This window comes from Sceloporus undulatus, chromosome 5 (assembly GCF_019175285.1).
Source record: "Sceloporus undulatus isolate JIND9_A2432 ecotype Alabama chromosome 5, SceUnd_v1.1, whole genome shotgun sequence".
Taxonomy (NCBI): Eukaryota; Metazoa; Chordata; class Lepidosauria; order Squamata; family Phrynosomatidae; genus Sceloporus; species Sceloporus undulatus.
The window spans coordinates 189,811,628-189,826,218 of NC_056526.1; the positions used below are offsets into that span (position 1 = coordinate 189,811,628).

Genomic DNA, 14,591 nt, shown 5'->3' on the forward strand with positions numbered 1-14,591 from the left:
TTAAACCTGGCTGTTATTACTATTTTCCAGCCCTCTTACTGGAAAATTAGTGATGTTTATTGGTATATCTTGACCATGTAGCAAAGTCCAATAACATCTGAAATCCACAAAACAGTGATACCTGGCTTCTTCATCAGGCAAAGGGTGTTGAAAATCATACAGGAGGAGAAAAAATTGTGATGATGTTATCCTCAAGCCTGCATTTTGTCAAGACTCTGCCTGGCAGCAAAGATGATTAAATGAATCTGTTCTCAGTTCAGGTAAGGCTGGACTGAGGCAATCTGGATCTCAAGAGAAGCATCTCTTTTTGTCTTGCTAATGGAACTTACTTTTTTTCCTGGAATAGCCACATGGCCAGAAGGAGGAGGGTCTGGCAAGCATGAATGTCCCTCCAAAAACATCCGAACTGAGAACAGCAACATCTTGAGACCTCCACAGCTGCATCCGCACTGTAGAAATAATCTGGCTTGGCATCACTTTAACTGCCATGGCTCAATGCTGTGGAATTCTAGGAACTGTAGTTTTGTGATATATTTAGCCTTCTCTGTCAAAGAGCTCTGGTGCCACAACAAACTACAATCCCCACAATTCCATAGCATTGAGCATGACAGTTAAAGCGGTGCCAAACTGGATTATTTCTGCAGTGTGGAAAGTCTTCCTATCAACAACATCTGGAAATTGGTCTTTCTCCTTTGGCCTTCTACTTTGCCAAGGATTGTTGTCTTTTCCAGTGAGTTATGTCTTCTCATGACGTGTCCAAAGTACAACAGTCTCAGATTAATCCTCTTTGTTTCCAAGCAGAGCTCAGGCTTAATTTGCTCCAGGACCCATTTACTGGTCTTTTTATCCTCCGCACTCTCCTCCAGCATCACATCTCAAATGAGTTGATTTTCCTCCTATCAGCTTTCTTCACTGTCAAGCTTTCATAACCATATATAGAAATAGGTTCTGTGATGATGATCTTTGATGCTATATTTGATGTTTTGCTCAATCTCTGTTAATTACATCATTTCTGTATTATACATTCCTGTAGCCTTTGAGAATGCTGCAGAAGGGATACAGTACTGGAAAGCCTGATTTCAGACATGTGGTGCTTGTAGTGGCAGAGGGGTGGCATTCAGTCGGGTGACCAAATGCATAAAGACTTACACAGGAGCGATAGGGGCATCTAGATGCCAAAGTGATAGCACAGGAGGAGATCCTCACATTCGGTGGCAGAGGTAGGGATACATGGAAGCCCTCACAAGTGGTGGCAGCCATAGGATGATGATGATGATGATGATGATGATGATGATGATGATGATGATGATGATTATTATTATTTCTTGCCCACCTCTCCCCATGAATCAAGGTGGGGCAACAACAATTAGCGAACAACAACATCAGTTAAAATGCATGGATTAAAATACACATCAGTTTAAAAGGACGAATAAGGTGCGCACGTATCAAAACAATCCACGTCTAAAATTCGTCATTTAAAATTCACAATTTTGAAATCATCTGCCAGAAGAGCCTAGTCTTCAATGCTGTTTTAAATCCAGACAGCATATTCAGCTGTCAAGTCTCTTCCAGCAGGTCATCCCACAGTTTTGGGGCGGCTGAAGAAAAAGTCCTCTGGCTGACGGTTGCCAACCTAGTCCTGGCTGACTAGTCAATGTCTCCCAGATGATCTGGTAGGATAGGTAGAAGAACCTCTCACAAGGCTATTCAGCCCAATTTTGGGGCTAGGAAAAGGACACAAAGAGGGCCACAAAAGAACAATGCAACCCTGGGATCACACTTTGCCCACCCCAGCACCAAATGGGGAACTCCATTTCAACAGCTGAAGAGCACAAGCTGTCAAGTGATGGAGGTCTATTTCGGTCCTGCCCAGAAAACAAAATGTTTTCTTTCACAATTCAGAAGACAGCAATTATGGGACAGAGTCCAGAAGGAGTGGGTTGGACAGGACCCTCCCTGTTCCATGTGCATGCCAGGCTCAGAGAAACTGACATGTGGGCCATTCAACAAAAGCTGCTCAGAAGATGGGTTGAATGGCACATTCCCTCTCTGCCAAGCATAGACCACAATGGCTTATTCTTGTAAAGCTCCTCTACCAGGAAGCCAGCAGAGAAAGACTAGGGACTTTATCACACGGGGAAAATTGGAAGGTACACCAAAGGTTAATCCAAGTTATTTCATGTAAGTTCACAAAAGATTTTCAAACGACATTCCACGCAAACAGAAGGCAATCCAAACGCAATCAGGAGACATCCCAGAAATAACTGAATTCAGAAAAATATCAAATTAATAAATCCTTTTCCACTGCTAATTCGCAATAAATTCACATTTGCGTTAGTATGAGATGTATCTCCAGTTTGGTCATGCGATTACTGTTGGCCATGGGATCCTGTCCTCCCTGCGCATGCGCAAAACCACGCTAATTCAAAATCAAGAAGCCAATGGGTATGTGCTTATGTGACAATTTCATTCACATTCGCACTACTTTCTCTTTCAGATAGATGCTGTGTTCATCTGTGCGTGTGTGATAAACTGCTACGTAACTTCTTGCATTTTCGGATTTCCCCCCTTTCTTCTTCTTTCAGGACAGCAATACAATCCTAAATATGAAAAGTTAGGAGCATATGTTTAGTCTAGGGCTGGGCAAACATGGACATCGGGACCCCTACATACATCCCTTGCGACCCCCAGAAGATGTCTCCAGCCTCCAAATCCCCCCCCCCAATTGTTTTATTTAGAGAAGGGGTGGTGGTACTTTTTTGGTCCCCAAACATACCAAAACTGCCTAGGAATGATGATGATGATGATTTCTAGCCTTGCAGACACACCTATACCTCCCCAAAACCAAAAAAGAGGGGGGGGGAATCAGCCCAAATTGCAGCTCAAAGTGACAATGCATCACTTTGGGCATGGTGAAACTTGTTGATGCAGCCTTTCGGATGGGCATTGGGAGGTAAAATGAACCCCACTCTGTGCAGTTGGCTGATGTTGCTGCTGCTGCTGCTGCTGCTGCTGTTGTTTTGTGCCTTCAAGTCATTTCCAATTCATGGCAACCCTATCACAGGGTTTTCTTGGCACGATTTGTTCAGAGGAGGTTTGCCTTTACCTTCCCCTGAGGCTGAGAGTATGTGACTTCCCAAGGTTTCCCAGTGGTTTTCATGGCTGAGCTGGAAATTGACCCCTGGTCTCCAGAGTCATAGTCCAGCACTCAAACTATTACATCAAGCAGTTGACCATTCCTGGTTTAATCCAAATCCTTATAACATTTGGCTCTCAGTCATTGAGAGCTGTTTCGGAAGAGGTGGAAGACTACAAAACACTTTTTTAAAAACTGGACAACAAATCTCAGAATCTTCCCAGTCTGTGCATATCCTCCATCTCTTCCAATGAATTCTCTGCCATCCCACTTTCTCAGCTGCTTTTAAAATGTCCCAGTTTCTTTCTCCTGCTCCCACCTTTCCTCTTTGTCCCCAGCTTAGTTCCATTGCTGCCAACTGATTTCAAAAAGTAGTATGCACTCCATTAACTCAGCAGTGGAAAGGAGAGGAAGGGACAGAAACATGCCCTTCCCTGTTGGCTTAGGCAAAAGCAAACATCTGCAACCTTTCCTCACTTGTGTGGTTATCCTCATTAACAGATTTTGCCATTTTGACCACGTTATGATGTTGCTTGGCTACATGTGTCACAGTTTTCACCTGCAAAATATTGGAGGGTATGATTCTGGGAGGGAACCAGCATGGCACAGTGACTTGAGTGTTAAACTAGGACTCTGAGGGGTCAGGGTTCGAATCCTGCTCAACCATGGAAACTTGACCTTGGGCATGTCACATGCTCTCAGTCTCAGACGATGGCAATGGCAAACCCCTGGATAGGTTTGCCCTAGGGTCATCATACGTCAGAAATGACTTGAAGGCACCCAAGAACCACAACAATGACTCTGGGAATTGTTATTCAGAAAAGAACTATTTCAAAGTTCCAGCCACAATAAACACACTTTGCACGCTTCAAGGAGGTTATGCAGAAAGAGGAATTATGCAAGCCTGCTTTTAACAGTCCAGATGTCACCCTATCGAAGGTCAAAAAGGGCCAGTGGTTGGGAAGAAACAAACAAGTAATCCGTGGCACCCACCAAAAAGAGGGGATTTTGTCTCTCATCCGCTCCCCTTTGTCTCTGGGGCTGCTGCCACTCTACAGAATTAATGCAGTTTGACACCACTTTAACTGTCATGACTTCATCTTATGGAATCCTAGGTTTTGTAGTTTGCTGGGGAACCAGAGCTCTCTGACAGAGAAGGCTAAATACCTCACCAAACTACAAATCCCAGGATTTCACAGTGCTGAACCATGTCAGTTAAAGCAGTGTCAAACTGCATTAATTCTGCTGTGTGGCAGCAACCTGGGTGACTGCGGGGTCATCTACACTAGAAATAATGCAGTTTGACACCACTTTAACTGTCATGGCTCAATCTTGGGATTTGCCTTTGGCAGAGAAGGCTAAAGACCTTGTAAAAAAACAAATCCCTGGAATCCATAGGATGGAGTGACAGCACTTCAAAGTGATGTCAAACTGCATTATTTCTACTGTGTAGATGCACCCTGTAACATGCAGAGGCTAAAAAAACAGGCACCGCAGCTTCCAGGCCCCAGATGACAAACAGGTGCTCCTATTAAAGAGAAAAAATAAGAATAACTGTAAAACCAGAAAGGAAGAAGAAACCACCGCCTCTGCCTCCAAGGCACATATGAGTCTGGCAAGCTCTGGCTGTGGTTGTGGAGACGTTGCAGCAGCTTCTACAGCAAAGACCTCCACACATTGCAGAATGGCAAATCTGCCAAAAAGTGGGGAGGGGTTCCCCTCAAATGTAAAATCAGAGGAATCGATGCAGGAAATGAAGAAAGGGGGATGCAAACATCTGGCACGTAGCTAAGTGGCGGTTAGGCTACTCCACCCTTCTCCTGAAAACCAACAATGTTCAAATGACTGTGCATCTGCTAATGTGCTTACTTATCACTTATGCAGACTCAAGCCAATTGACTCAGACTTTAGTCAGACTCGGTGACTTGACTTGGACCTGGCTTGGCAAAAATGATGTACTGACTCGATTTGACTTGAGACATTTATATTTTTAATGACTGACCAGCTAGTGCCATTCGCTTTGAGCAGCAGGCTCCACCTGTCCCCAAAGGCAGCCAATGCATTAGGCAATGGGTTTGAGGTGGAAAGATCCTTCTAAAGCTTTGGAAAAGTTTTAGAAGGATCCTCTGATGTTCAACAGGAACAAGCTGCCAAGCAGACCTCAACCCCTACCTCACGCCCATTGCCTAACATGTTTGCTGTTCCTTTCCAAAAATGCACCCCATGTTAAAGGCTGGGTCCCAGACTTGAGGTTTGACTTCAGACTTGACTTGAAAGTATCTTGAAAGGACTTGAGATCTGTGTGAAGTCTAAGGCTTTCAAGCCCAGCATCCATAGTTTTTTGTGGGTTTTTCAGGCTATGAGGCCGTGTTCTAGAAGAGTTTTTTCCTGGCGTTTCACCAGCAGCTGTGAATGCTGGTGTGGAAGAGAGTGGGAAATATATACTCTTTGAAAACACTGAAATTCTGGACCATGCCAATACCTATCAGATCAAAATGCACAGGGAAGCCATTGAAATCCATAAGAAAGTGTGTTCCACGGTCAAACAGCTCTTACTGTCAGGAGGTTCTTCCTAACGTTTAGGAGGAATCCCTTTTCCTGTAGCTTGCATCCATTGCTCTGTGTCCTAGTCTCTGGAGAAGCAGAAAACAAGCTTGCTCCATCCTCAATGTGACATCCCTTCAAATACTTAAACAGGGCTATCATAATCATCTCACCCCATAACCTTCTCTTCTCCAGGCTAAACATGCCCAGCTCCCTAGGTCTCTCCTTATTGGGCTTTATGGTTTCTAGATTTTTCACCCTCCTTTGGAAACGCTCCAGCTTCTCAATATCCTTCTTGAATTGTGGTGACCAGAAATGGACACAATATTCCAGGTAAACTCTGAGCAAAGCAGAATAGAGTGGTACTACAACTCCTCTGGATCCTAGACACAATACTCCTATTGATGCAGCCTAGAATTGCACTGGCACACTGAAATCCCATAGACTGAGAGATGGGGTCCCTGGTGAGGGAGACTGAGGCCAGATTGACCACTGCATCTCCATCCCACCGATCCCAAACTCGCTTTGTCTGCTGCTGCACAGAGAACCCAGGCTGACAGAGCTGAGAAAGATTAGCCAGCTCTCTGTGATACACGCCTGGTCAGCACACCCATCCTGGATCAAATCCTGGAGCACAGCTGCTTTCCATAGTTATGCACCATCCAAGAAAGCACAACTGCAAGTGAAACAACTACTCCACTTATGCAACCCTGTTCTGAATGGCTACGTCGTGGTCAGCTTAGTACAACCACATGCATATGGGAATATATGTGCACATAACCCACTGACAGGATGCCAGCCTATTTGGTTTGTTGCTTGTTAACCAGTCAGTGTTGTTGTTGTTATTGTTATTATATTTACTTATATACCATCTTTCTCCCAATATAGGGAACTCAAGGTGGTGTACAGCCACCTTCCTCAAACAGATAGATACCAGTGGACCATCACTTCTGAATGCCCCCAAAACTGGAATCTCTCTCTCTCTCTTTTTCACACACACATACACACCTACCTTGGAGGTCTTTAAACAGAAGTTGGATGGCCATCTGTCAATGCTGATGCTTTGATTGGGAGTTCCTGCATGGCAGAATGGGGCTGGCCTGGATGGCCCTTGGGGTCTCTTTCGACTCTATGATTCTATGATTCTCTGATTCCATACACACAGAAAACATTGCTGCGGGTAGCAGTGTTGGCCATATAGAAAAGTAAAATAGCATCCACAAAACAGTGTAACAAGTAACCAAAATGCACAGACCCATGTTTGCAAGTTTTCAAGGAAATGGAGTATCTTTTTGTGTTTGGAATTTAATGGAATTTACTCCCAGAACCTATGTGGCCAGAAGGAGGAGTGGCCTGGCTGCACAGATATCCCTCCAAACAATCTTTCCAACAACTGCATGCCAATATATACAGTAGGTCTGTGAGTAACATCACACACACACACACACACACACACACACAAATTCTCCTGTATGATTTATAACACCTTTGCCTGATGAAGAAGCCAGTGGAGCTTCAAAAGCTTGCAACGTGTATTTTGTGCATTTTGGTTGGTCCGATAAAGGTTTCACAGTTTTGTGGATTTTGGATGCTATTGTACACAGAAAGAGAGAGTCTGAACCATATGGAAAGGCTTATGGAAACCAGATGTGCTCCAGAAAGCCTTCCAGAAACTGACACTTTCAGCCACGGATGGAGTTGCTCTCCAAACCCTAGTCCTGACACAACATTGGCCTCCGCTTCACCCTTGGCGACCGGCCCGGTTGGTACAGTCTTGTTCCCAGCACAGTCCCCATATTCCCAAGGAAGGAAATCAGATCCCCTTTCAGCCTCTGGCCCTGTTATTCTTCACTCCCCAACCCCAACATGCCCTTCCACCGCCACAGTCACTGGGAATTCTTCAAGCAAGAGCTGAATCCATCCCGAGAGGCTGAGGTTTCAGTTCCCAGCAATTCCCAGCCCCCTCCAGTTCTCCCCATTGGGCCCAAGGCAAAGGAAAACAATGGGAAGCAATAATCGGAGGTTTATCCGAGCCCCTCAATGGGAGGAACGGTGCCAGAACGCAACAAGAGCAACAACAAAGAGCTGCCAAACCAGCACAACGAAGGACAAAAATTGAAAGAACTGTTCTTATGGATGGAGGCAACGGAGAGGGAGGAGGCATTTGTGATCAACACACACAATGCCACCCATTTCCTAGAATCGTCTCAGCTCTTGCTCAAAGTTTCAAACTTTAGAGATGGTTGAAAGGAAACTGCCTTCTCTGAGACAATATGTTTGGCTCAAAGAACTGAAGTTTCACCTTCATATTGCATTTTGGCTTAGCAGTCCGGTGGATGAAGATGGCAGCCATGTAACTTTTGACAGCAACTTCCATAATCCTCAATCTGCAGGGCAACTGGCCAAACTGGTTTCTGAATCCTGGAAGCTATAATTAAAAAAAAAAGGAAAGATCCTCAGAAGAGGTCCTTCTCTCAGTCCCACCATTGAGTGTGGGACTATGACTTTCGAGACCAGGGTTCAAATCCCATCTTGGCCATGTAAACCACCTGGGTGACCTTGGGCAAGTCACATCCTCTCAGCCTCAGAGGATGGCAATGGTAAGCAATGCTCTCCAGGGTCAAAGTCCATCACTCAAGCCACTACACCACGCTGGCTCTCCAAAAAGTGATGACAACAACAACAACAACAACAACAACAACAACAGCTATACGTTTTCTCTCTGGGCAAAGATAATGATTATTCCACTGTATTTTGAAGCCAAAATCAGAGAGCTCTTGGGATGAGTCAGGCTCTGTGTCCAAATATATGACAAACTACCCATCACTGTTGCCTGAAGACCAGAGGGAAATGCATTCCCTTCCTTAGCCAAATGGAATTGGCTCCTGACTCTTCTCAGCTCTTAGCAAGCCAGGCAAAAGGTCTCCAAAGGAACCTCAGAAAGTCCCCACCCAGCACCCTCACTCTTTTGAGTCATTCCCAAAGAATGGCCAATTGAGTCAGGCCTGGTATCTTAGCTTGGGGAAGGGTGAGGACTGTAGCTGAGATATGAAGCCGTATGGAAGAGGAGACAAAAGGAGAAAAGAAGAGGAAATCCCCTAGTGGTGCTTAGGGCAGGCATAGACTGGAGAAAACTTAGATTCCTGTTGCAAGCTGGGTTTGTCTTCTAAAGACAATTTAGAATCATAGAATCATAGAGTTGGAAAAACCTCAAGAGTCATCCAGTCCAACCTCAATCTGCCATGCAGGAAGACACTGTCAAAGCACCCCAACAGATGGCCATCAAGCCTCTGCTTCAGTACCTCCAAAGAAGGAGACTCCACCACACTCAGAGGTATCATGAACTTGCTCTCTGCTGGGTTTGGGTTTCAGGACGCCCCCCCCCCCTTTTGATACCCAAATCCATGGATGTTCAAGTCCGGTTAAATACAATGGCACAGTAAAATTACATAAAATGGCAAAATCAAGGTTGACTTTTGGGAGAATATATATATTCAAACCATGGAAGCTTGAATCCGTGGATAAAGAATCCATGGACCCAGAGGACCAACTGTATAATGATTTTTAAGATACTTCTTTAAAACAAACAAATGGATCCTAGAGCAAATCAAGCCAGAAATCTCCCTAAAGGTCAAGATGATTAAAAGGACCGCCTCTCCCCGTACATTCCGTCTCGCACCCTCAGAACGTCTGGGCAGCAACTACTGAAGGTGCCTGGGGCTAGATTATCCTCCACCACACGGAGGACATTTTCCACCGCTGCCCCAGCCCTTTGGAATACGCTGCCCACTGAGCTCCGCTCGACTACCACCCTGGCCCAATTCAGGAAGGACCTGAAAACCTTCCTGTTCCAACAGGCATTCCCCGATTAAGATCCTGTGGGCCTCCCTCCTCTTCCGTGGCCAAGAGGTTGGGCTATGGGGCTTTTTTTGCCTGTTATTTTTATTGTTGTATGGATGGCTTTGATATATATGTATTTTAATGTTTTATGTATTGTTGTTTTAATCTTGTTGTAAGCCGCCCTGATTGCAGGAAGGAGCGGGATAGAAATAAACACTTTATTATTTATTATTATTATTAAACTGAGGCTGTTGTACTTTGGCCAAACCAAGAGACAACATGATTCCCTAGAAAAGGCAGTAATGCTTGGTAAGGTGGAAAGCGGGAGGAAAAGATGAAGACTGCATTCCAGATGGACTTCATCAAGACTTGGAGGTCTCTCATCTATAAGTCAAATTCGACTTGACAGCAGTTAACAACAAGAACTGATCAAGAAAAGAGAAGCTGTACCATTATTTGCAGAAGAGGTCTAAAAGGCCAGAGGTTTCCATCTTTGAGTTTCCTGCTCTGAGACCTGCACAGATGTGCTTAGCTTTGGTTCTCAGGTCTAATCTGCACTGCTAAAATAATGAAGTTGGACATGAACGAGGACATAGCCCGCTTAAATTTGCCCTGGCCCCTTCAATGCTATGAAATGCTGGGCTTTTTGGAGTTTTTGGGGAGCTATTTTACCCCTTCTTCAGGCCCAGAAAGCTCTGGTGCCACAACAAACTACAAATCCCTGGATTCCATAGCACAGAACCATGGCAGTTAAAGCAGTGTCAAGCTGCATTACTTCTGCAGTGCAGATTAGACCTAGGAGTGGAGAGTCCCACTTTTTTGGGGGGGGGGGAATCATCAAAGTGGGATGAAGTTGGGGACTATGTGGTGGCCTAAGGCCAGCAAAAACCACCTTGGGAGATAACAAGGACCACAAGACACACTGCACCCTCGCCTGCTCTGGCAGTCCAGAAGCCTTTCTCTTCTACAAAGAAGAAACAAGCACTTGGGGGGGGGGCTGAAAAAACATCAAGAAAATGCAAACGGGGCATTAAAATAACCCTCTGCTTGCCATCTCCTGCCCACATGCTTATTCAGTTTCCTCTGCAGCAGTGTTTCCACTCAGCAGCTGCTTCCTTCACAACCTCCCCATTTCTCAGTCCCATCATTGTCTACATGTCTTTATGGGTGTAAGTCAAGGATCTGCCACCCAGGCCTTGCTATGCTATGCCACAACTTCCAGCTTCCACCAGCTGCCCAGGTCTTGGGCAGTCTGTGCCCTGGACTGCTTTGCCAGGATGCTTGTTGCCATGGAAACCTACAGCTGCATCCTCCCTGTTGCTTTCCTTTGCCAAGCCCATCTTGCCAGCTGCTGAGTTACTCAGTGCCAGCTCATGCCGCTTACTCACTTTACGCTGGTGCCACTCTGGCATCCTCCCAGATAAAGAGCTGGCGCTTGGCATCAACATTGTGGAAAGAGGGAAGGAGGAAGGGAGGAGTGAAATGTTGAAGGCAGCACCTCTGGGTGCTAAATTTTTACAGAAGCCTTCCTCATCCCAGGCGATCTCAAAATGGATTGATCTATTATTTATTCCTTCAATCTATATTCCCCCTTTCTCCTGCCCAGGGACCAAGGCAGCTTAGAAACTTTGAAATAAAAATCTGGCTAAAGCGAACCATGACTAACATGGTCAATTGTTTTCCTTTCTTTCTCCTGTGTCATTTTAAACACTTTGGCCTGATGAAGAGGCCAGTGGAGCTTCGGAAAGCTTGAGACATGTGCAAAATGTGAATGTGGATTGGCCCAATAAAGGTGCCACTGTTTTGTGGTTTGGGATGATCCTGTGCGCCTTCTACAGCCCCGACCTAAATCTAGAGCAGAAGGAATTTTTAAAATAAATTATCATGTATTTCTGGCCAGCTAAAATAGTTGTAATGCCTAGAAAGGAACCAGCGATTCCATCCCCATCCTCTGTAATTTGCCCCCTGCAACTGAGGGTTTGGGCCTTTGGGAAATGTCAGCAAGGAAGTCAAGGGCTGCAGGAAGAAGCGAAAACATGAACAGAAGGAGCCTCCATGCCTGGCCCCAAATTATACCCTCTCCATTGACTTCCCAAAAGAATGCACTGAGGACACCGAGGAGAAAGTAAAAATAAACCCTGCAACTGCCCTACATTCCCTGGTCACAACCGCTTTGGGGTCTAAATATAGACTCAGAAATGAGCCGCTCGTGTCCCTGCTCTCCTTTCTTGCTGAAATGCAAGATGAATTGAACAAGCCAGTCCTGCAAGTCCCCATTAACCAAGGCTGGAAACCTGTCGGTTAGTCCCAACCAGAGCAGAGAGATTCAATGCATTGCAGAATGGCAAATCCAGTTGGTTCAATGGCTCTGTTCTAACCGGGAGTAACAATAGGATTTGGGGTGCATCTACACTGTAGAAATAACGCAGTTTGGCATCACCTTGAGTGCCGTAGCACCATCCTATGGAATGACATGTTTCCTATTTTAGACTACTGTATACCTTCCAGAATCCCTCAGCAAGTTGTGCTTTGCAGAAACCAACCAGAGACACAACATGTTGGATTCTGCGCCATTTCGTCTGCCTCGGGTTTAGATGCTGCACTTCATGTTCAATTCAGAGGTTGGAAAAGTGTCCTGTCTTAAATCACACTTCCCATAATCCCCCAGCAAGCCATGCTTCGCAGAAATCAACGTTTCATGTTACTGGGTTGGAAACAAAGGTATTTTCTCCATCATGTCCTCCTTAGGTTTGGATGCTGCACTTCAGGTTCAGTTCAAAGGCTAGAAAAGTATCCTGTTTTGGACTACACTTCCCAGAATCCCCTGCCAGCTGACTGTGCTGACCAAAACAGGAGACTTTTCTGAACCCTGGTGAAAACAGATGCTCTGTTAAATGTGTAGCACCAATGGCAGCCAGCATTGGGCCCATCATTCCCAGGTTATTGTTGGGTGCCTTCAAGTCATTTCTGACTTAAGGTGACCCTAAGGCAAAACCTATCATGGAGTCTCTTGGCACGTTTCTTCAGAGGGTTTGCCATTGCCACCCTCTGAGGCTGAGAGAGTGTGACTCGCCAAAGGTCACCCAGCATGTTTTTATGGCCAAATGGGGATCCAAACCCTGCTCTCCAGAGTCATAGTCCAATGCTCAAACCAGTACACCACACTGCCCAGGTATGGGAGCCTTAAGCCTTTCCGCCAAGTTGTCTCTCCCCTCAATTGCCCCTATTGCTCTGCGTCACATCCCGTTTCATGCTTCGTGCTATTTCTCTTCATGCTTCGCTTTACTGGAACTCATCCCCACACGACACACTTCCCATTAATCCACTTATGGAGTCTTTAAAAGGGAAAGAAAAAAATTACGACTCATTTTATGTCTGATCGGCCAAGACCTCTTCCCTCCCTCCTGCACCGATCAATCCTGTTTTATTTTTCCTCCAAGTCTCCATGCGCTGGGTGTGATTTTGCAGAGGTCTAATGTTTCAGACGCCAGATGAATCCCTCCAATCGTGAGCATTCCCAATGTCTGAAACTACAAATTCTCTCTCTTAGTGCTTCCAAGAAGCCAAAAAGGCTTCCCAGAAGCTGCAAAGGCAAAGGCTGCCTTCAGAAGGACTGTGTCTCTTGCTAAATACAAACGCAAATATCTCGAGCCAACAAAGCGATCCATGCAAGCAGGAGGGAAGAATCTCAGGAACTGAAAGCAAATGTCTCTCTGTCCCAACCTTGTGAGAATGCAGGAAAGCAAAAGATGACAGCTGTTTAAGGGGCTCAGGCTTTCTCCATATCCAAATTCACTTCTCCTTCCCCCTTCTTTGCAGAAGATTCAGATGCAGCTGCTCCACCTGAACCATCTCATATCCTCCAACATTTTCATAGAGTCATAGAGCCACTTTTCCCATAAGTGTACTATATGAACTGGTGCACATATTTGCACATTTGCATTGACGTTTGTGTTCACTTTCCTGCACATAGTCGCATCCATTCACACCTATTCTCCCAACCTCTGCAGAAAATGTTATTTGTAGCCTTTTATTTCTCCTTCCCGTTTAACAGTTTTCTCTGTTGTTGCCAGCATACTTTTCATGTAATGCTTCTTGTTATTATCACACCTGTTAACTGAGTTTAAATAAGATGTGGCCTCCTGGATGACATTTCCCTGTATACTTAAACAAGATATTTCAATTTACGTCCTATCTGTCACTTTATCTTTACATGTCCATCTGGTGATGTCTTTAAACATTTGTGGGAGAGGACACAGCTGTACCAATAAGTAAACTTATAATCTTACATAACGTGACGTAATATTAGACTTTAATGTGTTGTAATATCTTGAAAGGAGAAAAATAAAATTATGTATCTTGGTCTAGAGCAAAATTAATTATCAAATATATATATATATTTAATATATTGAACCCACGGATGCTTGAACTGATGGATAAAGAATCCATGGACTGTACGTCTTGGTCCTCCAAAGTCTCAACACTTGTATAAAGAGGCCTCCATCCTATTGTTAATCCCAGCTAGAGAACAGCCATTGAATCAACTGCATTTACCTATGTGTTGGCTCACCATTAACTACATAGGTCTACTTTAGACGGCAGTAACCAACAGAATTCTATCCAAAAAGAAACGGGAACCAGAAGAAGATCAAAAACAAGGCTTTACAAGCATCTCAAGAGCAAAGCCTACCTCTTCCGCCATGATGGCATCTCGCCTGTTGCGTCCTCCCAAAATCCAGCGAGGAAAGACAAACTCTCCTTTCGGGGACAACTCTGGAATCAAACAACGAAAATATCATTCCGAGCTGCATCTGAAGAAATTGGTTTATATCCACAAAGGCTCACACTATAATAAGGGGAAAAAATCAGTTAGTCTTACATTCCCTTTTTTCCCCTCTTCTTCTCCATTCCTCCTTTTTAAACAATATAATCCAGTTACTAAAGGGAATTCGTATCATTCCTCCTTCTCTGGTGCATAGTCCAAAAGAATATACATAGTCCAAAAGAAAGTGTGTGCGGATAGATAGATAGATAGATAGATAGATAGATAGATAGATAGATAGATAGATAG

At 44.8% G+C, this 14,591-nt stretch overlaps 1 protein-coding gene across 1 annotated transcript in view; it reads right to left on the minus strand.

Annotated features, from left to right (window-relative positions):
• ADAM33 (ADAM metallopeptidase domain 33) overlaps positions 1-14,591 on the minus strand; it is an 86,509-nt gene that overhangs the window by 67,684 nt on the left and 4,234 nt on the right. Inside the window, exon 2 of the mRNA XM_042470126.1 lies at positions 14,211-14,293. Within this exon, the coding sequence (XP_042326060.1) occupies positions 14,211-14,293 (83 nt within the window). The remainder of the gene's footprint in view (positions 1-14,210; positions 14,294-14,591) is intronic.